The sequence below is a fragment of the Poecilia mexicana genome, unplaced genomic scaffold (genome assembly GCF_051168715.1).
Source record: "Poecilia mexicana isolate PSO_F unplaced genomic scaffold, ASM5116871v1 scaffold_12, whole genome shotgun sequence".
Lineage (NCBI taxonomy): Eukaryota > Metazoa > Chordata > Actinopteri > Cyprinodontiformes > Poeciliidae > Poecilia > Poecilia mexicana.
The window spans coordinates 15,562,875-15,588,298 of NW_028263381.1; the positions used below are offsets into that span (position 1 = coordinate 15,562,875).

The following is a 25,424-nucleotide window of genomic DNA, read 5'->3' on the forward strand; positions in this document are numbered from 1 at the left end:
AAACACGAGAAAAATATACATTGTTGTGCTCACATGACCCAGGTTAGTTTAGTCAGATATTTGAAAAAAATATATTTTGTGTATATTTTTATTCAAATTTGGTGCTTTATCCATAGGACCAGTTTTGTCCCTATTCTCAAGAATCACTGATACACACACACACACACACACACACATATATACATATATATATATATATATATATATATATATATATATATATATATATATATATATATATATATATATATATATATATACACACATTTATATATATAAAAACCCCTTGCTGGGAAATAAAATCATGATTGGTGATTTGCTAAACCCATTTCCCCTGAAAGGATCTAAGCATTAGATAAGAATATTGTGACGCTATTTAGAATAAAAACTCTTTTATGTACAACATGAGTTCAGATAACGTCAGTGGAAGACAGTAGCTCCGTTCCTCACCAATAGGAAAAACTGAAGGGAAAAAAAAGAAAATAAAAAAAGCCCAATTCTGGTCTCATAATGAGAATTCTCAGTCGCCTCTCTGAAACAAGAAAATAAATCTAACTTTGTCTTGTGAAAACAGCCTGGATCTGTCAGACACTAGACCTGGATGTAAATCCTGTTCTCATTCTGGCTCTTGTTCTACTGCTCATCTCCCCCCTGAGAGAACGTGCCTCATAACATATGGCAGTGTTGTTATCCGTGTCAGGGTGAGCTATTTTCTGCTTGGTCCCTAGTAGACTTAAAAAAAGAAGAAGAAGAAAAAAAAAAACGTGCCGGTTGTGGTGGGATTCTTACACACAGCAAGAGTTTTAAACATGGATTGCGAGGATTACGAGGCCCATAAAATTCTCACCTCCAGTGACGACGGCTGTTGGGACTCTGGCTCTTCGTCTGCCACCACCAGCAGGAGCTGAAGGTAATGAGCGTCAGCATTATGCAACTTCTCACACTCTTCCCCCTCCTCTTTCTGCCCCGTCGCGTTACGGAGCTATAAATACGACCTGAAGGCAGCAACAACACACAATGCAAAGGTGAAATATTGGAGGAGAAGGTCGTGTGATGCTGCCTGGGTCAGTCAGCAGGGATGTCTGCTTGGATGAGGGGGGAAAAATATGAAGCTCTACTGGACTTAGTAAAAAGAATTAAATGAATTCGTCATTCCTTCTCTGGAACCCTCCCCCCCACAAACTACTACTTTTTAGTCTTAATACACTTGAAATAAGAAAACTGAACTTGTAAGAAACTTTTCAGCGAGACATAGCTTGTTTGAAGTAAATAGATCCGTATGTTTGATGAAAACGTATTTGTCGCCTATCATGATACAAAGAAGGGATCCATCTGCTTTCTGTGTTTATTCTGGCTTGGGGCAAGGAAAACTCAAACATATCCAGATAAATGTGCTGTGAGCATACTTACAGGTGCAAAAATGATTGACTGAGTTAATATTAAGTAGGAAAGGATGGAGCTGCTTCACTGTGAAAAAGCTGCAGCGCTTCACTGACGCTTCACTAGTACTGAAATTTGTTTACAGTTAAATATTGCAGTCCTATTTTTAAATGTATAAACAATTAAAAACAACTATTCTCTTTTATATAACCGTTCCTTAGTAAATCAAAAAAATTTTCTACTGCAGTGGTCCCCAACCCCCGGTCCGTGGACCAATTGGTACCGGGCCACGCAAGAAATAATTCAATATTTCCGTTTTATGTATTATTTGAGTCTTGAGGATCTTTTATTTTGAAAATCCTTTAACCGGATTCTCTCAGTTACTTGCGCGCCAACACTGAGCCCACAAGCAGCAAAATGAGTAAGAAACGGATCAGATGTCTTTGGAAAGTTTCTTTGCTACGGGGAAAAGGCCCAGAGAAGAGACAGGAGGATGAATTTATCCCGGACCGGTAGGTGAGTCAAACATTACAAGCCACTCTGCGTAACATGCAGCGACCGGCTGCTAATGAGGCAATGAAGCTTCAAACTGCTTCGCCACGTAGAGACCAAGCAGGCTGTGGATATGAGCAACACTTCGGGTGTTGTTGTCTCCATCACTCCCAGATGGGACCGTCTGGTTGCAGAGAAACAAGCTCAGGGCTCCCGTTAGTCATTATCGTGAGTTAAAATTTTCAGGAAGGTAAAATACTTGTTTTTGTGGCGCATCTGTATCTTATTTTGAAGGGATATGTAAACGTTACCATAACGACCAGAGTCAGAGAGCGTTTGGGCAGTGGTCGAGAGGTGATGAGTAGAGCTTGTGAGTCTTAAGTCTGGTTTAGACGGCAAGATTTAAGAATTGTCGGCCGATTTTCCAAACCTCTGTGACCACAGAGCTGATAAGTTCGATACAACAGGTTCGATCGGTTCGTGTGTCCAAGGCAGGAGCAACACGAACCGATTCCAGTAACAAACATCGCGATTCCAGAAGAAAATCTACAAAACCCCCAACATAGCGGGAATTTAGAATAACCAAACACGGATGACGATGTAGTTCAATAGTGACAGTTTGTGGAGTCATTTTAAGAGATAAAAGACGTAACAAAAAGAAAAGGCTGTGGATAAAAGACAGCGGGAGCAGCCGCTCTATTTGCTGGACTATGATTTGGAGGTGACTGTGTTTTTTCATAGTTAACATTTTTAACTGAATAAACATAGACATATATAATAATGACCTTTACATATAATAAACATTTCCACATATCATCTCCGATATTCACCGTACTCTCAGTTACGCGATATGTCAGCTGTTTGGGATTCCCCTCGGTTCTTACGTCATCACGCTTTCTGATTGGCTACCTGTCACATTCAGCAGGTTGTATTCTCGTTCCCAGTCAGGGTAAACCCCACTGCCTGCGATAAAAAGGCCAAGACAACCCAAATTGGGTATATTCAGGATTTAGCGGGAACACCAACATGCAGAAGCCTTATCTGACGGTTCACGACCCCCCCTCACCCACGGGGCGCAGCAAAATTTTCCAAGTCTTGGTCCATGGTAATAAAAAGGTTGGGGACCACTGTTCTACTGAACATCTACAGAATGGCCACTCACAGAATCTGAATTGCAACAATTGAACATATAGCAGTTTTTATGATTCACAGGTTCACCATCATGTACCATCTTATTTTTTATTTATTTATTTATTTTTTTTTACAGCTTTCTACTCTCGAGAATAGATCTGACCCCCAACTAATTCTGGGTAAAACATGAAAACACAAACTGTATAAACAGTCAGAAGTTCATTTTTACATCATTTTTAATCGGCACACATTATTATCACAAGTTCAGAACCGCTTTGTGTTTTTGCTCTTTCACTGATAGTTAACCTAATGTTTTGTTTGTCCAAATTCTCATCACTGTTGTAACACGTATAAGATGAGACTTGAAACTTTTGTCTTGTTATTGCCAACTTCTTTCTCAGTTTTCATATTTTTGACTGTCTGGATATTTCCATTAGATGTCGTAAAAACGACACATTCCCTCTTCTTGGTGAAATGTTTCTCAATACACTGGCATTAAATTATTATCTGCAGCCCAGAAGTGATCTACAGGCAGAGAGACGGTTCATAAAAAATGTCTTCAGTCTTCTGACAAACACTGAATTTAAGTGGAAGCAGAAAGCATGTGCAGCATAATGTGTCGTATATTACTATTTAATAGATTTATTTAAAAAAAAAATCTGAGTTGTTGGAGTAATAAAAGAACTAAAAATGTATTTCTTTGTAGAAACCAGAGTTTAAAATGTTTCATAGAAGCACTGCTGGGTTTCGGAAAGTTGTCCAGTTACAAGCTGATATTCCGTAGATATGAATGCGTTAGACATGGTTTAATCTTCCTTATTTCTTCAGCTCCGACTTCTGTAATGTTCAAAGGATTACGGTGTTCAGCCTCATTAGTCTCGCCTCTCCTCTCTCATTTCCAAGTACGAACAAAACAGAGCATTCTGTTCAGGAAATAGTTACGTCGAAATTTCACAGCCGTTTGCTGCGGCCAATTACTTTATCGCAATCGCTGCAAATAACCACTCAGTCTGTGTGTGTGTGTGTGTTCTTGCCTAGGAGAAATAATACATCCTCCTCTTAACCTTTGATTGGTTTTGACAAGTTTCTGACCCTTCAAGTCTCTGATTTCTTTTCTGCTCTGTGTAAAATCCCCAGAAACAAAGTGTACATTGGAGAGAGATGTTCTCCGCACTTTAAACCCTGAAGTTGGATAATAAATGTGAATCTAAACGTTGAGCAGCAAATAGAAAGAAGGCTGAGCTTTTAATTTTATAGTGTGAATGGGCTCATATTCAGCTAACAGGGTTCATACAGGGAATTGAAATCCATGAAAATGCTTTTATTTTAATTAGGTGTTTTCAAGGTTTGGGACATGCTTGATGTTCAAACTGCACAGTTTTGTCAAAGTGCAACGTTACGTTTGATTAAATGTCTACATTTGGAAAATGTTTTTTACAGTTGAAACCAGATGTTTTCATTCACCTAGTAAAAAAAACCCAAAATTTTTTCACTGTCTGAAGTCAAATCAGACTAGACTTGTCTTGTTTTAGGGAAACTAAAATTACCAAAATTATTTGCTAAATGCCATAAAACACAGCGAGTTTTTAGAGATTTTTTTTGTCCATTGTGTTTAAGCATTTATTTTGATCAGGAAGGTCATTTACCCAATAGATTTATGACTTATTGATCTGTGTAATTGAAATGAAGGTTAGCTTGTATTTCACATGTTAAAGTTATTGAAATTGGGGCATTTGTTGTTAAATTGGTTAGTTTTATTCTTGGTCCAATCAGGTCGGGCATCTCAAAACAAAGTTTTACCTTTTCTCTGCTGTAAAATGTAGAATACTACCACCAAAAATTAACAAAATTAATAAATAATGTCATAGAATAGTGAATTGAAACGTTTCTTTTTTTTTCAGTTCATTTGCATTATTTTTTATCTCCAAAGCATGGTGCTAGAAAAGTTTGCAAACTTACCTTGAAAATGCTTGAAAAGTGCTTGAATTTTACTTGAATTTACCAGAGTGCACACAGAAAAGGAAACAAGAAGCATCAAGGACATTTTAGGAAACTTGGTTTGGAAAGAGAGACGAGCAGCAGGTGCAGCAATGGGAAATTAGGTGCAGGTGTGAAGGAACATCCAAATGCATATCCTATTTAACTGATGGAGTTAAAATGTGATAATAAAAACCTTCAGTCATACAACCAATAAATACATGATCCCATGTTCCCAGCGCTTGCTCACTGCTATATTTTTGGATATTAGTTCATCTTTATCCGTTTGTGAGCCTTGATAAAAGACGTAAACAAGATCTGATGTCAGGTGACGGGTTAGGGGCGAGTCGCGTCTTTGCGATGTGATTTACGACCTCCCCAGGGATTCTTGTCTCTGGCTGAAACACAATCCAGGCCGTCTCTAAAAAAGTTGTCAGCAGTCCACGGTCATTTATAGCCCTGCAGCCCGGGACGCTCCAGAGAGGAGCAGATGCCTCCAGTATACGGTGTCTGATTAGCTTCCCACATTAGTGTGCATAACTGGGAGATTAGAGAGCGTAACCTGAGCAGGAAGAAGCTACAGTCGGCTTGTGAGAAAAGATAAAAAAAATCTATTGTAATATGTCTTGCTTTAGAATTTATTTATTTATTGGTAATTATCATGTTTCTCCAAGCCTGACGAAAGCCGTTTCCAGAAGTCGCTGTTCTCCTGCTCATTTTTACCCACAGCTTGAATCCCAGTTTGCAGCACCTAGGAGACAAGCAGACAATAAGAAGCAACACTTAAAGGCATGACTTGACACCTTTAAATAGATAATCCTCCCACAAGTTTGCCCCATTTGACCCAATCTCCCGCACTGAGCAGGGTTTCATCTGACAGGCTGCATGTCATCATCTGGTGAGCTCAGGTTTCCTCCCATCCATCTTGTTTCTTTTCCCCTCACACAAAATTCTGTACCTTCATCCTCTCCGTTGTTGCTTCTCTAAAAAAGAAAAAAAACGACACGCACAGGTGCGCGCACATGGCAGGGTGATTGGCAGGTGTGGCTGTGTGCTGATGGTGTTGAATGCTGGAGATGTCACCGGATACTCACCGGAGACTCTCCCATCAGCAGCTCTGCGCTCAAGAAGACTGACGGCTCGAATCGCTAAACCACCGTTTGCTGCAGCTCTCACAGAGACGTGCCAATTATTGCCCATATCCTTAACTCATAATGACACAGTGAGGGTCAAGTGTCGTCGTCAGGGTGTCGCTTTGGCAATGAGGGTGAATATCATTGGGTCCATAATGAAAGTGTATAAATACATGACACATAAACAAACAACAGTAACCTCAGTTTTACACTTTGGAACGACCCTCGGCTAATTCTCCAGTTCAAAACAGTGGAGCCCGGACATTTGGATAACTTCCGACAAGATACCAAACCAAGAAGGATTACAACAAGTTTGTTTTTTTTTTTTGCTAAATAGAAAGACATTAATTGTTCTGGAGATTTATTTCCTGCAAATTCAGGCGTTAAAAGATTACTTTGCCTTCTAATATACTGCTCAAAAAAATAAAGGGAACATTTCACTTTAATTTTGTGTGTGGCTCCAAATCCAGGCCTCCATTGGTTAATAAATTTGATTTCCATTGATGATTTTTGTGTGATTTTGTTGTCAGCACATTCAACTTTGTACAGAACAAAGTATTCAATGAGAATATTTCATTCATTCAGACCTAGGATGTGTTATTTGAGTGTTCCCTTTATTTTTTTGAGTAGTGTATTTTAATGTCGTGCAATGTAAGAGTTTGACAGGTTGGTGTTAATTTGGGATTTAAATTGAGGGACGGCTGTAAAGGTAACACATCAAACACGTTTTTGTGTGTGTGTGTGTGTGTAAAAGCATGAGGAAATCGTAAGGAATCAGGCAAGTTATCGGAAAGAGAATCATGGACAAGTATTGCTTATTTTTGGTGCAATTCCCAGATGCCTAAACATTCCACAATCATCAGCTCAAACAATTATAAGCAAATATAGACAATGTGACACAGCACAGCCGTCTTACTGTTTAGAAAGACGACAATGTCTTACAAAAAAATCTGCAGAAGACAAGAGATTCAGTACTTCCCAAGTTTATTTTCAGTTTGTCAAGCATATTTTATGTCAGCAACAGTGACAAACGAACCTCATTCTTCATCATCAGCGGCTTCTGTCCACCACAACCTCAACACGTGTCACAACTTTGATGAATTAATAGATTCTGTGAACAGATCACTTTGTTAAATTATAGGCAGCATCGTAAAACAGTCTTTTTTAAAACCCCTTTTTGTAAAAAAAAAAAAAAAAAATTATATTTACACAGAAAAAAAACAACCCAAAAACAAAACCTGAACACTCGTAAGACACTACATTTGTCAAAACGGCATTAATGGAAACAACAAAATCAAATCAAATCTGGAAAGAAATATGAATCTTAACAGGGTAGATGCGCCCAAAGTAACCCTCACACACAGGCAGCTCAAAAGATATATAGATGTTTATATATATTTATATATATATATATATATGTGTGTGTATTCAACCATATATATTCTGTATATATGCTTCTTTACAAAAAAAAGCAAGTTTACTCTTCCTATGAGTAAATACATTCTACATGACAATCACTACAGCAACAGTGTACATTCCCAACAGAAATGTTTTGATCGTTTTTAATCAGGAGGAGCTTCAACAATCAGCGGACCAGAAAGTATGCAACGACATGCTCATTGGGACTGCAGTATTGTGTGCATATGTGTGAAACGGCCACGCCATCGTCCTCTGACACAGATGCACCTACACACACTCGGGGGGGGGGGGGGTAAACCATGAGTTCAGCAGTCAGTCAGCTTGCTTTGCTACATTCATCGGAACATGAGAACGGGAGAGTCGGACGGATCTTCAAAATGCTTCTTCTATCTTAATGCAGCAAACCGCTTGCTTTCAGAGGTTAAGTACGGGAGATTTTTCTTACAAAAAGGTGTTTTAAGATTCTCCGTTGGTTCACACTGCACAATGCTCAGGTCTTTTTGCGCATCAAATGTGGTGCGCACACACCTCCAAACTGTGCATATGACTCCAAAGGAGACTTGCAGATTGGTCAGATTTACGCAACAAAGCCTTTGGAAGTCTTTGGTGTCTGGATTAAACCTGTCCTAGAGGAAAAAAGAATAAAATAAACAGTTTTTTACCAAAGATTACAAATAAATGAGCTCCAAGCAGTAGCTAAAAGAAAAGTCCCTCACGGCAACTGAACTACCAAACGTTTCGCAGCATCTAAAACCTCTTTTGTGTGTTAGGAAGCCAGAACTCCTCCCTGTCCCCTCCCAGCAGAGACCTATTATGTACAGTGCTACAGACATCCCCTCATAAAGCACCATGATAATAAACGGCGCAGGTGGGGGGACGTGTTTTCTCAGCTAAACATGGCTCAAATCCTCAAGAACAGACAAGGTTCAACCAGGTGTGACTCACACTGCACACACACATATACAATCGACAAAGCAGAGAGGATATCACATCATGTAATGTGTGCTTGGTTTTTAAAAGCTGACATATTTACATTTGATTACAAGTGTGCTTGGGTGTGTTTGTCTGTTTGCATACGTCTGCGTGCGTGCGTGCGTGCGTGCGTGTGTGTGTGTGTCTGTCAGGTGGCCCTGAGTACGATGTGCAGGTATATTGCTCATGTGCAATTTGTGCTTTTTTTTTAGAATATCTGTTGAAAGAAGATTCAAATGTTTGGAAAACCATCGCTTCAAGCTGACGAAACGGGACCAGCGCTTCACACACGACTCTGTCTAACACGAGGAGTCCCAATCTGTTTCAAATACTGGAGATTAGTCATTTTGTTGGTTGCATGATTACACACACCTGCCAAGAAAAATGTCAGAACTAAATGTGGATCATTGAAAATATTATTTTTCTTACATGATTCCTATTTACTTTTGTTTATTTATTTATTTTTTGTAAGGAAAACCAATACATCACAATATAGAATATCATAGTATTTCTGGAAAAAACAGACTAATTCATTATTACATTGATATTGATAATGCAAGTCTTTGAAAAACTGCTTTTTTCTTTTGCCTCAAGTTTGAAACGATCGGGTACCATTTCAAGGTGGCCTTGCTCAACAGATTTTGAAGATCTATCAAAGTTCCTCTTTGGACTTTAGCTGCTATTTCACTCATTTCCTAACCACACTATCCAGCTCACTTTGCAACCTTTAGTTGTACTCCTGTTTGTGCTACCTACTAGGAAGGTAAATACAAACAAATTAACTGTGACTTGCAGCCAATAAGCACCGACAGCAAATGAGATTCATTAATCATGAGTCCCCAGAAGCATCAGTGAACCTTTTTTTTTCAAAAGAAAAGGACAAAGTGTTGGTGGTGACTGACCTGTTCTACTGGCTTCTGTAGCTAGAACCTCCATCTGGAAACAACAAATCAAACTCAACCATTTTATCGTTCCAAGTTAGAAAATCATTAAACAGGCTGTTAGCAAAACAAACTAATGACATTTTGTTATTTCACCTGTACTACATTGATAGGAAATATACATTCTGAGTTGTTGCTATCCTTGCTGTTACACTTATCAACTCAAAACTTTAATATATGAAATTCCTGATAAGAAATAAACTGCAACCTTCAACTAATCTGCTGCTAAAAAAAATAGGATTTATTTTGTCTTTTTGCAAATTGACACCACAACATATTACTCCAAGTCCTCCTGTATTTCTCACTGAAAACGGTTAGGAAAATGATTATAATTGAAAAACTTATGAAACGTTTGAAAACCTCTGTGTAGAGATCACATTTAAAGTTGGGTCTTGGCTGAACTACGTGTTGACAGAACATAGTGTCCTTAAGGTTTTGGATCTATTTATTCCATGATCAATTTTGTCTTTGTTGTGCACAAAGCAGCCAAAGTCCAAATAAAGAATTTCATCATGTCTGATGAGACATGGCTTCAAGACAAAACAAAGCTTAAGAGAAGTCTTACTCCAAGGAGGCAAAACGTAATGAATGATGGATGACTCGAGACTTTTGCACAGTCCTGCAGACTGCAACCCAGTTTGACTGTTCCACATATTCCACCATTACTCCGCTCTTAACAAGCGACACACATTGGGACCTCGGCCTTCTGCAGCATATTAACGCCTCTATGACTGTGGATGCGCCTTGTTCTGGAACCTTCCCCCTCTGGACCACCTGTGCCACTTTCAGGTCGGCCATGTTTGTCTGAGCTCTCGCCCAGCTGCCTGTCCTCTGCGCGCGGCCGTACAGCCGGGCGCGGCGAGAGGACGGGGTCAGCAGTCAGGGTGACTCCTCCTACGTGTCTGTTCGGTCTGAGGGGAAATGAAAAGGTTGCTCACTGAGGTATGACTGTCTGCCTTATTAATGAGGGCCATCTGGGGAGAGAGTGCAGGGGCAGAGAGAGGAGGCAGAAAAACTCAGTTGACAGGGAAGGTCTGTTTTAACACAACCGAGTGTTACAGCGTGCATGTAAAGCCGCCATAGGAGCAAAGCAGAGCTACAGTCTAAATCAGACCTTTGAATACGATTATCTCAAATATTATCTATGTAATTAATCAATATCATTAGTCAACGGATCATGCTTTCTCTTCAAGAGTCGGGATCTGCGTGATTAATGTGCTTTACAAAAATCCAGCTTTAACAATAAGGACTTGGCTTATTGTTTTGAAAAAATTAACTTTCAAAACGCATCGACTTTTTCCTCAGATATCATTCCTGATTAATTTAAGCTCCACACATCAAAGCGGTGCCCAGTTCAGAGTGAGTAACAGGAGAATCAAAGCCATCTGAAGCACATTCCCTTCGATTTTTCCCTTTGCTGACTGACACCTGGTTTCTTTTAAAGGGTGGAAAGAAGAAACAATGCGGGTGAAGAGCTCTGCGAAAGACGTAAACGCCTCTAACTTGCCAAGAGGAGCCGACCACAGACTCTTGCTGATTCTGGCTTAGCAATAAATAAAAACCTAAATAATGTCAGATTTTATTGAACTTTGTCTTCTGCAGGATCTATAAATGGATATTCATTCAAATCCCCTCAGACACTAGATTACTAATAAAATGCAACTGAATATGCAGGGACCGTGCCGCAGCCTTTACTTAAAAAAACAACAAACAAAAAAAAGGGTCTGAAAACAACAGCTTTGATGTCAAATTAGGGTTCTGTGAAATAGTTATTAGGAGTCAATATACTACTTGAGGAAGAAAAATTTGCTGGATATGGGGAATTCTCACTGGAAAGTGAAGTTAACAGCAGATTTAAAGAATATAGTTTATGATTGGTTTCAATCATAAACTCAAACCTTGCCTTTTTTTACATTCAACAAGAAGGGGCAAAATATCCCATACATAAGTCAACAGTTCAAGAAAAAGCCAGAACAGAGAGCAACAGGTCATTCAAACATGCACACATTAGAGTTGCCAATGAACCAAACATACAGTTTTGGACTATCAGTGGAGGCTGTATAAACATGCAAACTTCCCAAAGTGACGTCCTGACCAAGATTCAACTAAAGTCAAAAGGCCAAACCATTGTGACACATGCATGTAACCTATGCTGAGAAGCATGTAGAGCATATCCTACCTGTTTAAATCATGCCAAAGTAATGCAGAGGAAACATCCTAAAGTTTAATAAAAAACCGCTCCCTGTGTCTACCGTTAGTTTCTGCTGCCAAGACACATACTGACTACTGATAACTCCACAGAACCCCAACCTCAGAAAAATCTGCAAATTAGACCAAATTCACGAGAATTTTTTAAAGTTTCCTCCCAGATTTTTCGTTTTGATAGTAAAAACCAAGCACTATTTCAATGCCCACATGTTAACGTGAGGCAACACAAGTTCAGAACAGACTGAATTGGACTTGAATCTTTAATTGAAGCTTCAGCAAAACGTTAACGGCACACAAAAATGGCCAAACGCTGCCTCCGGTTCTCAATGAATAGTTCCTCTTTTCTATATCTGTAATTAGGTCTGCCAGTTAGCTTGTGCTGTATGTGCAGTTAATCTTTTTCTGCATCGCCGCCAGCCGACAGGGAAGAGCTGCAAAGACATAAACTTAGGAGTGTGTGAGGAGCCAGCTGTGTGCTTTTGGACCCTATAAGGCGAACGAGACGGAGCTCACGATTGTTCTGTTGGTCGATGGGTGTGTGTGTGTGTGTGTCCATGAATGGCAGAGGGGGAAGAGAGCGGACATTAGAGCAAACACATACATTAAACGCACATACAAAGAGTGCTCATAACAACGGTGTTCCCTGCCAGCAGTGAGACTATAAAATGTGCTTTCTGACAGGCAAAAAGTGTGTGTGTGTGATTTTTTCTTTTTTTTTTTCTTTTTGAGTTGTGTGTACAGCAGGGCACGCCTCTTGTCCGGGGGCCGTGTAAACACACCACAGGCGGCAGAGAGCGTGCTCAGAAAGGCTCAGATAGACATCAAAGACAGAGAAAAGGAGTAAGGAAAGTAGGAAGCATTAATATTCTACTAGCACGGGTTAATAGGAATACCAAAGATAATGCATTTTCTAGAACTAGCTTCAATTGCTCAGTGTATATAAAACTGGAAGAAAAGCTATGCTGTGATATTACAGTTACATTTCACTTTATAATTCTAAAATATTTTATAACAATTATTAGACTTTATAGAGTATTTACATAAGTACATCATTATATATTAATGCTATTTTCATCAACACATCGTTATAGAAATACACCATAGCTATATGTGTATATAGTCATGTTATAGTCACACATACACACGCACGCACACACACACACACACACACACACACACACACACATACACTGAATATACAATCAGAATCAGCTATTGCAATGCTGTGTTGAGTAAAACCTCCGTGGGACATTCACATCTTCTCAAGTAGCTTAGAGACGAGTTCAGGTGTATTGCTATACGAAAAGACCAAAGTTCAGCCTTACTCTTGCACGTTTCTCGTAAAATCCGAGTATTGCTTTGCGTGAATTTTGCTCTCCTCTGAGGAGGATAATCTGGGCGGAGAGAGAAAAAGGAAAGAAGTGGCTCTCTTGTCAGCAGGTAGGACCGTTTCTCTGACCGAACCGAAAAACTGCTCCGGGTCTGCGAGCCAATCGTTCCGTCGGTCCGGACGGAGTAAGAGGCGACCTCGTTCAGACCGACAGACAAACAAACAGGTGGACGAGTACGCGGCCAGGTGTCCGGTGGGCAGAGAGAGAGAGAGAAAAAAAAAAGTGTGATGAGTGGCGCCCAACAGCTTCCTGCCTTTAGAAGTCAGAGAAGAGATCCTGCGGACCAAGGTGAATGATAAAAGGAGCGATGGTACGCGGCTGGTAGAAAGGATTGTCAATGAACAGACCACCTGCAGTGATGAAGAGCAGAGACAGAGAGATGTGCTGATTAGAGCAAGACTAAACACTTTACTTAAATGTACTTTAGCTAATGACTCTTCATTCAGCCATTTTATTTAGCAAAAAAAAGACTAATATTTATTCTTCAAAATACTCTGTACTCTATTTTGTAAAAAACAATTAACTACATTTGCAATGATAACATACCCAAAAAAAAGGAAAAAATTGACATTTTTGTTCTTGACTTCAGTAAATGCATATTAAAAAACCCACACCTAAAAAAACTTGAAAATTAGGTGGAAGAATGAAACCCTTTTGTTTTGCACCGACCGTAAAAACATATTTCTATCTTGTCACATATATAACATTTGTGTATTATCTGTGAAGGGTTGCTTCACAAATGATACTCCGTTCCAGTTTCTACATGCAGTCCAAATGAGCCCAATAGTGACTATTAGTAGAATTAAACAGCGTCTGCTGTGTAAGCCACATTAAGCATTCAGCATGCTGATGCGAGTAAATCCTCACAGGTTTATGCTTGCTTTTTGTTGACTTCATGAATGGGATCATATTAAAAAGATGATAGAATTTTAAATTTTCTCTTTTGGCCTGTTGTGTGCATTCCCATTTTTGAAATGTTCTAAATTGTGATTATAAGATGGGAAGAGCAACTGAAAGAAACATGGAGCAGGGTTTATTTTATTAGTTCTCATAAAGGTTGAATACAAGCACAGGATGAACTGCTCACCATAAAATGCTACATGCTTCCAAAACCCTGTAAAAAATGTTTATTGAGTAAAGGTTTTGTAGTTAGAGTTTCATATAGGATTATATTTGACTAGAATCTTTATTACAAACTTTTAAAAATTAAAAAATATATATATATTTTTCCTTTTTACAAGTTTCAATAATTATTAATACTATACAAGTGGATTTTTTATGGTATTTTATTTTTTTTCCCCTAATAAATCTCTAATACTTCCATCGTGTGTGCTCATTATTAGGACAGTTTAATACATATTATATAAACTCACTGAAAATCAGTACAAATTCAGTGAACCAACTATTCATACAGTAAAATTAAGAACAACAACAGAATGGACAAAAACAAGAATAGAAAGCAAGAAAAAAAAACTGAAGAAAATTACAGAGGAGGAATTAGAAACAGTGTAGAATGGAAAGAGGACATAAGTAGAAAAGAAAGAAAGAAAGAAAGAAAGAAAGAAAGAAAGAAAGAACACAAGGAAGAAATGACAGTAAAACAAAGGCAGAATAACAGAGGGAAAGAAAGAAAAACAAGAAGGGAAGAAAGTAAAGACACCATGAAGGAAAGAAGTATGAGAGCAAGGAAAGGCGAAAATACACAAGGAAAGACCAAACAATGGATGTCTACACAAAATGTAGACATCAAGATAGGGAAGAAAGTCCAGACTCTTATCCAGACCTGAGAAAAACTGAAGTCAAACTCTGCCATCCTGATATTTATGTTAATATTAAACATTTTCTTCCGTTTTGCAACGTGGAAACTCAAGTAGGAAGTGAAAGAAAATCTGAATATTTCGAGGCTTGTGTTTAAAACAAGATGGAAAAGACATGAGCAAATTCTGTTCTCTGAACTTTGACCTCAGATACAAAAAGCAAACCTCACAGCACAAGAAACAGAAGTAAAAATATCTTCAACCATGTAGATTGAAAGGACAATTCAGATGAAAACAACTATTTATAACCTCATGGAGCTCAACCAACCATTAGACAAGACACTGAGTCTTTTCATCCGCCGGCCATGCTTCAGCTGTAGTCATGGAGACGTCATCGAGAAGAGGTGTGTGTGTGGGGTGTGTTATCCCTCGCTGGCTGGATGAACCAGACATGGTGAAGAGCCGACATAACTGTGTCTTGACTGGGGCTGACTTATGACTGCGATTTAAATTTACTTTTAAAGTTAGGTCATTTTACAGTGAGTTCACTTCTTGTTGAAGATGACTTGATATCAGTCCAGTGATAAACATTTACAGAAAGGAGACACCAATAATCAGAAACAAATCAGAAAATTGACTGTGAAGCGTGGCTCCTTTTCCTGCATTTGGTTTGTGATTAAGTTCAGATGTCTTCATGTCGAAAATGCAAAAAAAATATCTAAGCAGAATAAACATATTTCTGATTCTGTGCAGAAAATTCAACATAAACAGTGTAAATAACTTTAAAAAAACAACACAAAACAGCAAAAAAAGTATTTTTTTTTTCGTTCCATCAAGTAAAAGCTTGCAGATGAGGGCAAGACAGAAGATCTCCCAAGAGCACTGCGAATTCATCAACTGTCTTCTGTCCTTTTTCTCCCAAAATTTATGAGCTGCAGGTCGAAAGGATGTATTGAGCAGAGCTGATTTACATGAAAAGACTGACATTGCATCTGAGTAAAAGAAGAATGGGATTCATAGGTGCTTATTCAAATGCTTGAGGTGCAAAACTTGCAAAATAAAAAATAAATAAAATTCGTGAATCCTCTCTTATTCCGAAGTAAAACTGCTGTAAGGAACATGAATCAAATGCGTTGAGCCTCCATCAGCTGAAAACCTCCAGATCAGATACAGAACAGGAACTGTTCAGCTTAATTTAAGCTTAACTTTTATTACATTTTCAGCATCTTAGATACATTCTTATACAGCTCACATTCTTACTTCCTTTATACACAGAAAATGTGACTTAATGTGTTGTGAAAGGATGCCCTCTCCTTAACAAAGAATTAACAAAATAATAAAAAGCTCATACAGGCATTTACATATAATTTAGACTCAAAGACTGAGGTAACAATTCACAGTACAAATCCTTCAAGTTTTTTTTGTTTTTAACATTTAAGAACCTGCAGATTTTAAGTTTAAAAAGTTTTTTTTAAACAGTAAGAAAACAAAAAAAAAATCTCTTATACAAATCTTCAGCTCATTTTTATCCAGATCCCATAATACAAAAAGCCAAACAGACTGAGTTTCCCTTCTAAAAAAAAAAAAAGCTTGCTGTATTTGGTATGTGTGTCTCCTGTACTAAAAGAAGTGGTAGTGAGGGACGGGGTAGGCGGGCACTTTCATGACAGGCAACAGAAGCATTCTCTTGGGCAAACCTAGAGGGGAGACATGAGAAGAGCATAGCTCTGCATGAGTGCTGGGCAACAAAAATAAAATAAAAAAATAAAAAAACCAAGAGTGTCTATGCTCACTGTAGCACACACTATGCTGTGAGTATGTTCAACAAACACCTGGCAGCTCACAGGCAGTCCTCCCAGATGGAAGGGGTGTTAGGGTGTGAAAGCAGGCAGGAATGTTTGTGCACGAGGTGACAGAGCTCATTAGTGGTTAAATGAGCCAGGAACGAGGAAGAAGAAGAGGGGGGATAAGTGGAAGAAAAAGAACACAGCTGACTTCTAGATGTACGTGAAAAAATATTATTTTACAGCTTCTATTGTTGAGATCTGAAACATGGTGACTTACAAAAAAAAATCACAAAGAGAGATGTAAACAATTTTTAAAAAAAAGACAGCCTTGTTTAATGTAGTGCAGAGTTTTGATTCCTGTTCCCCCACTTGTTGCTGTGTTCTGTCACACAGCTGTGTTTAGAAGTAAGGGTTGACAATATTAAACTCCAAAAGGATATTTAATGTTCAATTGCTATGAAACTGAGCTAGTTCTGGTATTTCTTCAAGACAAAAATCTTCCGAGGAAAAAATAAATATTTCACAGAGTGTTTTCATTTCATCAGTCCAATCCTAGTTTAGATAGATTTCAGTTCTTTATTGAGATCATTTACCAGTTAAAACAGAGGCTGGGCTTAAAATCCTGCACTGTGGGGGGAAGCTATAGGAATACGGTTTGAAGTGGTATTGTTAGCCCTGGCTATTTGCAAGACAAACCCACGTCTACAGATCTCAACAACATTGTAATGAGCAAACAAAACACTTTGTAAAAAGTAAGAAAAATGGCAGAAAAAGATAAAAAAAGAGCGAAAGACTAATGTGAAGGAGAGCTGAAGAGTTTGCACTGTCATGTAGTGAAAACCAGCACTAATGGGAGACACTTCACATTCTGTGTTCAGAGTTAGTTTGATCTAAAATCTCCAAAGCTGCAAAGCAAAGGCTAAAATCAGTGAAAACAAAAGAAGAGTTTTCATTCTAATTTCTGATAAAAAAAAATCTTTGTGACTAACGCTCATTATTAACTTCTTAATTTATGTCTGTAAGGGTTTTTGTTGGTCGATTTCTTTATGTAGTAAAAAAAATAATAAAGAGGAGTATAAAACAAAAACATAAACACACCAACCAGTAATGTGAAAAAACCCCGCATTATACCCAAATAGAAACATTTCATCACACACTTCTTTCTGTTTATAGTAGTAGCTCCCAAACACATAAACTTTATTTGTTTACATGATTTTACACCTTATAACGGCTTCCTGGAGCTTTACAGTCTGTGTCCATGAAATGCACACAGACTTCAGAGAAGATGATCCAATACTATATTTGTATTTATTCCCCTGTTTATTATCTTTGCATTTAATTTTTTGGTTGTTGACAAAAGCAAAAACACTGAACAGCATTTAGGCAGCACGTGCCACACGAGTACGCCAATAAATACAGACTCAGCTGTCGCAATAACCCGCACAAACTGCAAATTCCAGGGAATTGATACACTTGCCACACGAGCCCTCGCTCCACCTAGTACAAACACAAAAACAACTGAGCACTGCTTCATGTTCAGGGCTGCTGGATTTCTCAAGAGCGTGTACTAAATGCCTGCCGGAGGCCTCGGTCCGGCTCCTCTGAGCACACAGAGCCCTTTGACACGCCCGGCTGTGAACGCTATACGAGTGTATACGACCTGAACAAGGCCGAGTCTGTTGAGGTAAATACGACCGTGTGAATCAAGGGCACAGATGGAGAGAACTAATGACGGTGAAGGTCAATGTGGAATAAAAAAACAAACAAAAAAAAAACACACTAGTCTCTAAATGTTTGAATTTGTAAAGATCCAAGTGCCCAGCAGTGAGGAAAAGAAAAGAGACAGCGGCTAACTTCCTGTGATCTGCTAATCTTAGTAAGAAAGAGGAGGATAGTGCAGACTGTGGATCCAGTTATTGTGTTAGATGTGGCAGGTGTGCAAAACTGCTGTCTGCCATTTTCTGTTTCCATTAAAGAAACATGTGAGTGCAAAGGAGAGTAGATAAAGTTTTAGACAATAGAAACGTGGAGCGGGAGAGCCATTAACAGCACAAACGGGTCCATGGCAAGAAAAGCCAAGAAGTTGAGCTCTGCATGTCAGTGAAGGGGAAGCTTAAAAACCCACATCGATTTACAGTAGAACTACATTTGAGAAATGGAAATAATCTGACGCAACAAGAGTTGAAGTGTTGGCAGATGCAGCATCCAGCGCTGCTCTCATTACTCTACCCAGATGTGGTTAGGCAGGGATGGAGGTTACACATGGGGGAAGAGAGAGGAGAAAAGAGGCAAGATGAAGCACGTACCATATGCAGGAGCAGCTGCTGCAGCCGGGCTGTAGCCGTACGGTGTGCCGAAGCCTGTTGAGGAGAGGTTACAGGGTCTAATTCAATCCTGTGCTGGTTTGAGTCCAAGCTAAGCCTCCTACCAAGCTCAGTTATGAACTTCACAGACGTGGCCAAAAGTTGTAGGACTGGCAGATGTTTTTTTTACAAAGTTCACTGCTGCAGAGTTAGATTTGTTTGTTTCAACGGTATGCTCAACTCTAATTAACTTTTAGAGGCTTTCATTGAAAAATACATTGATGTATTTTTAAGGTAGCTACTTCAATGTATTTACCTTATAAATACTTTATTATACCTGAAAGAAATTAATTGTGGTGAAACTACAAGGTGACATGAATACAAGAAAAAAAGAAAAAGTAAGAATATGCCATGCAGTTCAGCTTGTTCAAGTCATAACAGTTAAAACCACCAATGTCATCCATGACATCTAGATAGGGCAACAATTTACTACTTTAAAAAGAAAAATCAAAGTGAGTTGTATGATTTAGTAAAACAGAAGCTGGAAGAATAGATTGTTTAAAATGATTGCTTGTGCAGGGGACAGGACTGTAACGTCTCCCTGAGGGTTCATAGTCTCCAAACAGGATACGGGACGAGTCCTCAGTATCTATGTTTTTTTTTAATTTTTTATAGCTATGACCTTCCTTTTCCTAGACTTCTGCAACTCACCTTGGCATCCTGTGCATCAGCTTCGACCCTACATGTCGGATTGAGATCCCTGACCAACTTCACGATCACTTTAGCTCAGACATTCATTCATCACTAAATTGCCCCTGGAAATTTCAGGTCTTTATAAATTTCAGATTTTTTGGGGCAACGTAATATGTGAAGAGCAGCAGCCCCACATTTGAATGGTACCAGGATGCTTCACTGTCTGCATGACACCGGGTTCTACAGATTGCCCAAAACCCTGACGGGGGGCTTCCTTAGAGAAAATAATTACCCCAGGCCTCGACGCTGCAATACAGCAGAATGCAAGTTTCAGTGAGCATTCAGAAACTATTGCACTTCCCTGCTGCCTTTCTGAGCAAGCTCTGCCCTGGTGGAAACCTGATCGTTAAAGGTCCTGGCACTTCCTGGAGTTTTGTTGGGCTCAGCCAGTGATCTCATGATGATTCAATAAATAACTGGTTGGGATGCGTCTTAATAGCAACAATGTGCTTTGCTCTGATATTCCTGAAATGAACCATAGAAGAATGTCACTTTTAACATCAATTCTGTCCTTCTAATTAAGTCAGCTATTTAGTCCTCAATACACACTTCATCAGCATGACACTAGAAGGTAATTTTGCAGTGAGTTAAGACATAAACTGTTTTTCATCTGACATATAAACCTAAAAAAAATTGGAGCAGTGAGGTTAGCTGAGAGAAACCAAGATTTTTCAGTCTCAAATATTTTGGCCATTTCTGCACCCGAGTGAATTTTGTTAAGTCTTAATAAACAACATAAACATGACAAACAATACAAGATCATGAAGAGGTTCAGAGGCAGGATAAAAACAGAAAAATAACTGATTATAACCAAATAAATGGGCAGGAAAATGTCACGTAGCTACTCAACATGGTGATTATCCCCCTGCTTCAGATTACAGAGGGAAATGAGGAAATGCCTGTGATTTTTCTATTATAACTAATGGAATCAAGGTTCGCTTTGTTCTGTGTGTGTGTTTTTTTTTAGAGAGGAATAAGTAAGCAGCCTGAAAGCCAGAGCAAATATAAAAAAAAAAGTAAAAAAAAAACTAAAACTAACTCCCATATCTAAACAAACTTGTGCACCAAATGTAAGAAACAATATGAGATCAAATAGTAAAAAAAAAAAAGTAAATTATTATTCAGTGACAACTAACTGAGGCAGAAAACATCCAGAAACTACAAAGCAACATCCTGAACCTGCTTGCGTCGCCGTTTTCTCCCGTTCCTCTCTTACCCGGTGTGACGTATCCAGGTGCAGCTGCACTGACGAAGGCTCCTCTTGCCAGCGCCGCTCTTCCTCTTCCTCTTGCTACCTGCGCTGCTACTGCCGAGGCCGCTGCCGCCGCTGCCAGCGCTCCTTTAGTCTAAACGTCAACATGCACGAGTGTGAGCGTGACACCAGATTCACCTTGTTAAAACCTCGTGCTTCTGTTCACATTGAAAAACGTTGAAACCCCTTGAACTTTTTCACAGTTGCCTCATTATACGCTGTCTATATTACTTTATTATGACTTTATATGATATATCAACATAATGCAGTGAATAATTTTGGAGTGGAAAAAATGGACACAGAGATCACAAAAATCTTTAACAAATAAAACACGATTCAACATGTTTTATTGTGTTTGTCCATCATATGAAACCCCAAGGAAATACCTTGAAGTTTGTGGTTTTGTTCCGAAAGGGCACTTTATGAAATAAAGCAGCGCACAAGTTTAAAGAGATGTGAAAACAAGGCAGTTATTGATTGGCTCAACTTGTGAAAACACATCAAACCGTTTTATCGATTCCAGCTGGCTGAACAGCATGGACAAATTGTCTCGTCTTGTTTACATCTCGCCATTTCTGACTTTCAAAGCTCACGCAGAAAGAATGGCCTGGCTGTTTTGTTGTTGTTGTTTCAGATTGAACAGGCTGCCCTCAGTGTCTGCCATGCGGCGAATGCGTGTCTCATTACCGGAGGCAGGATCTTTTTCTTCTTGTTTGCAGCTGCGTTGGGACCAGAGAAGAGTTTTTCCAGGGCTGCCAGAGCAGCGCTGGCCTTTGCTACTTTTTTGTTGGGGCCAGCCCCACGAAACTTCTGCCCGTCGACCTCCACCTAACGTAGAAAAACACACAGACACACACACACACACACACACACACCGAGAGGATCCTCAGAATCTCAGGTGAAGAGATGTTTAACGATTACTTTCCACATAAAAGAAGCACGTGGATTCTAGTTTTTGAGAGCGTCTTACTCTGTTGAAATCATTCGGGGTTTTTTTGTTTTTTTGTTAAATCCATTAAAAATGGCTAAATAAAAGTGACTAAACTGTGCGTGTGTTTACTCGTCACCAGTGACTCAGCCGGTGAGATTCGCTGAGCGGACAGCTTGTTTCGTGATGCCCCGCTGTCAAGTAGACCTGCTAATCAATCAGCAGAGCGATGGAGCAGCCAGGCATGTTGGAAAACAACCCGCCCCACAGAGAACGGGCCCGCCTCAGGAACCACACCGACTGATTGGGTGTGCCGGCTGATCAGGCTGCGTCTGATTGTGTGTTTCTGCCCTTTTTGCGAGTCTTCCTTCCCCGTGGGAGCACATGCATGACAAAAGCACTCCCGCGGATGTTTTCGTCCGCGCGTTCTCACCTCCATGACAAAGCGTTTGTCGTGGCTGCCTCCGCTCTCGGAGATCAGCTCGTATTTGAGGCCTCGTCGCTTCTCGTTCAGCTCCATCACCGGATTCTTCCCACTCGCCGTTAGGATGGGACCCTGAGTTCGCACCTTGGTGGTGAAGAGAATGAATTGACGTGAGCTGACTTTACGGCTTCGTTCGAAAACACCGCTAACGGTAAACCTGGGAGATGGAGTGTACCGTGCGAAGGAAGTCGCTAAGAAGAGAGCGGAGCACGACAGAGAAGGTCTAACAACAGTACAGAAACCTCAATGTTGTTTTTTTGATTTTTCTGCATTTGCAACGCTGTATTTCAGTCAATGTTTTTAACTTTTTAATCTTAGAAAAAATTGGATTTGAACTGGGTGGGCAGACCATTTTCAAACTCCTCACCTCCAGCGTGTTGGAACCGTCTGAGGAGTGTGTTGGGTTATTGCTAGAGTGTGAGGATGTCTCACTCTTCCCCTCGCTGTCAGACTTCTCATCCGAGCTCATGGGGTCCAGATCCGAGTCGAAACCTGTCGGGTAGCCCATCGCCTGGAGAACCTTAGGTGGGGAAGAAAACAAAAATGAAGACAATGAAAAAATAAAAATGAAAATCTGTAGCAAATTTATTTTATCAAACGCAGAAAGGAAATAAGATTTGCATAATGCCAATTTTATCCTTGCAACAGAGGGAAAAACACTCCAGTGTAGCAGCAGATTACAATAAAAACAATGCAAAAGCTGCATGGAGTCGTATAAGCTTCCTGCTTTTAGCGGCCAAAAGAAGAACCAAGTATAGAAGAGAGAGAAGATAGAAGAAGGAGAAAAGGAGTTTCTGTTTGCAGTTGGCGATTGTGTCACACCTGCTGGGCCAGTCACTTTTGTCTGGGTGGCAGTGACACGGAATAACAGATGAAAAAGACGAAGCCCCAAAAAGAAAAGCAGCGAGTGAGAAGGAGAATAGAAAAAAAGGTGAAAAGACGGAGAGAAAGAGCCTTATGGGAAGTGAGTGGATGGCGGATTATCCCAGCTCTGTGGACTGGAGAGCCTTTTTGTTCACAAGCACTTTAGGATTACGAGGATTTGCCCACAGCCATTATTTCTCACACAAACATTAACACTAACATCTTTGTTAATAAATAAAGGTGTTACAGCTGCTAATGCCATTTAATACACATTTGTATTCAATTGCCATAGGCCGATATGTACACGTTTCATATCATCCTAAATTTTCTACGTTTAAGAGTAAAGATTTTTCTCCTTCCCGATCAGCCTTCCTAAAAAATAATTACAGCTAAAAGTCATGGGAAAAGAAGAGGAAACTGGAGCATTAATAATGCATCACTGGCTTCGGAGTGAAAAGTGCATCGTAATAAACATACTGGAAATGAAACGATTTTGATCCGACGGTTAAAACTTCTAATCACATGTGATAATTAAACTGAAAATCAGACGCCATCTCTTTCTAAACAGCCTCAAAAATCAATCAGGCAGTCGTGGATTTTGACTTCTGTCTGAGAAAAGAGCTGGTGGACGGATTCAAACAAAACCAAGTATTGGGTATCTTGAGATTCCCAGATTGTGACAACTTGTAGTAAAAACACATGGTATCAGTATTATTTAAAAAGTTTAAAGAAATTTTACTAAAAATGGCTGCAAACTTGCTTCTGGGTGGGTTTAAACTAACCAATTAGGAATAAAAATCCAGAGGAAAGCCTCTGCTGGGTGGCAAGCGGTTCAGGTAAAATATTTTTTACCGAGTACAGAGTGAAAAAAGTGCTACTGCGACCCAAACGTAAAACATTCAGCCTTTAAAATGAACCCCTCTCCTGCACTTTTGAAGCAATCGACAAAACTATATGACTGTGTAAAGGATTCAATTAATCTCCATCAGTGAATTTCTGTCCAGTTCAGGACCGATCAGACAAAAATATGTTAGATTTTGAACAAACGCAGTAGAGATTTATTACAAACTGAAGTAGCCCTTTAATTTAACAGAAGCTAGTAATTACTTAGATAATAACTTCAGTGCCTTTAGCTATTAAAGCCACATCTTCTTTCAGTGGTGACATCACTCACAGCTGCTTATCATTTACTGGTGATGCAAACAAACAGAAAACTTGTTTTTTTTTTTTTTCACCCTCCTCGAGTGATCCAATCAACATCAGGCAATGATTATTTTACGTCTCCATCAGTGTGCATCTGTCAGACAGCTCAGCTGCCCGTTATCCTGGCCTCACATCGTTTCCTGCGTTTTCCACCTCACCTTGACAGCAACATGGAGCTTGGCCGTCTTCTTGGAGGAGCCGGACGCTTCGTAGACGGTTCCGTCCACATCCACGGACATGGTGAAGACCGGGGCGTGGACTGGCCCCGACTGGGACAGCAGGCGGTACTGCAGCCCGGGTCGGATCTGGTTCAAGCGCATCAGGGCGTTCATTGGCTGGTTGGAGTCTATGGCTTTACTGTCGAGGACTGCGGCAATTACAGACGGAAGAGTTCCACATTAAAAAGGAGATTTAATAGTGGTTTGTCAAGCTGCAGCAATTAGACCAACTTCAAATATTCAGATAATGTACTCATAAATCATATTCTTTAATGCATTTCACTCTAGCCGGCAGTTTGTATTATTATTACAGATGACTTCATTTCTCTACTCCTCATTAGATCACTGTATCCTCTCAGTGTTGCAAGAAAGAGTGAAGGATGGCTGGGAGTCGAGCTAAAATGTTAGCAATCAATACTATTGATTTGCCTCCAGGGAGGGGAGAGGAGAACAAAAAGGTGGAAGGAAATAAAGATGCTCCAAAGAGAAGTGAGACTTTTCTGTGAAGCAAAACGGTTCTTAATTTTAAAACATTTCATTGTGCATTAAAAATGTTTGTTAAACAGATCTGACCATTTCAAATATTCCTAAATATAATTGACTAAAAGAACTGATCATAGCACAGTGTTCAATGGCTCACCTTTTCTAAGGTTCCTCTTCATCTTCTTAATGAGGTCCTTGTCGTCCATCGTTCCATCTTCATATGGCCTCTTTAGCCCTAAACCTAAAAGGTGGAGAGGCAGCGCAAGCTAAAAATCGATCACAAACACTTATTTCGAGAATATACAGGTGCAAAGGCGTGACAGCGAGACAGGGAGGCAATGTCACAGA

General features: G+C 39.6%; 1 protein-coding gene across 4 annotated transcripts in view; it reads right to left on the reverse strand.

The window, feature by feature from the left end:
* Window positions 1–15,991: 15,991 nt before the first annotated feature.
* Window positions 15,992–25,424, reverse strand: part of strbp (spermatid perinuclear RNA binding protein) — an 86,992-nt gene continuing 77,559 nt past the window's right edge. For all 4 annotated transcript variants that reach the window (XM_088011002.1, XM_088011003.1, XM_014993885.2 and 1 more), the window contains 8 exons: window positions 25,234–25,317; window positions 24,534–24,742; window positions 22,676–22,828; window positions 22,258–22,392; window positions 21,584–21,724; window positions 20,861–20,990; window positions 18,895–18,948; window positions 15,992–16,498 (listed from right to left, as the gene is read on the reverse strand). In XM_088011002.1, coding sequence (XP_087867128.1) covers window positions 16,422–16,498; window positions 18,895–18,948; window positions 20,861–20,990; window positions 21,584–21,724; window positions 22,258–22,392; window positions 22,676–22,828; window positions 24,534–24,742; window positions 25,234–25,317 — 983 coding nt within the window. In that variant the 3' untranslated portion in view covers window positions 15,992–16,421. The remainder of the gene's footprint in view (window positions 16,499–18,894; window positions 18,949–20,860; window positions 20,991–21,583; window positions 21,725–22,257; window positions 22,393–22,675; window positions 22,829–24,533; window positions 24,743–25,233; window positions 25,318–25,424) is intronic.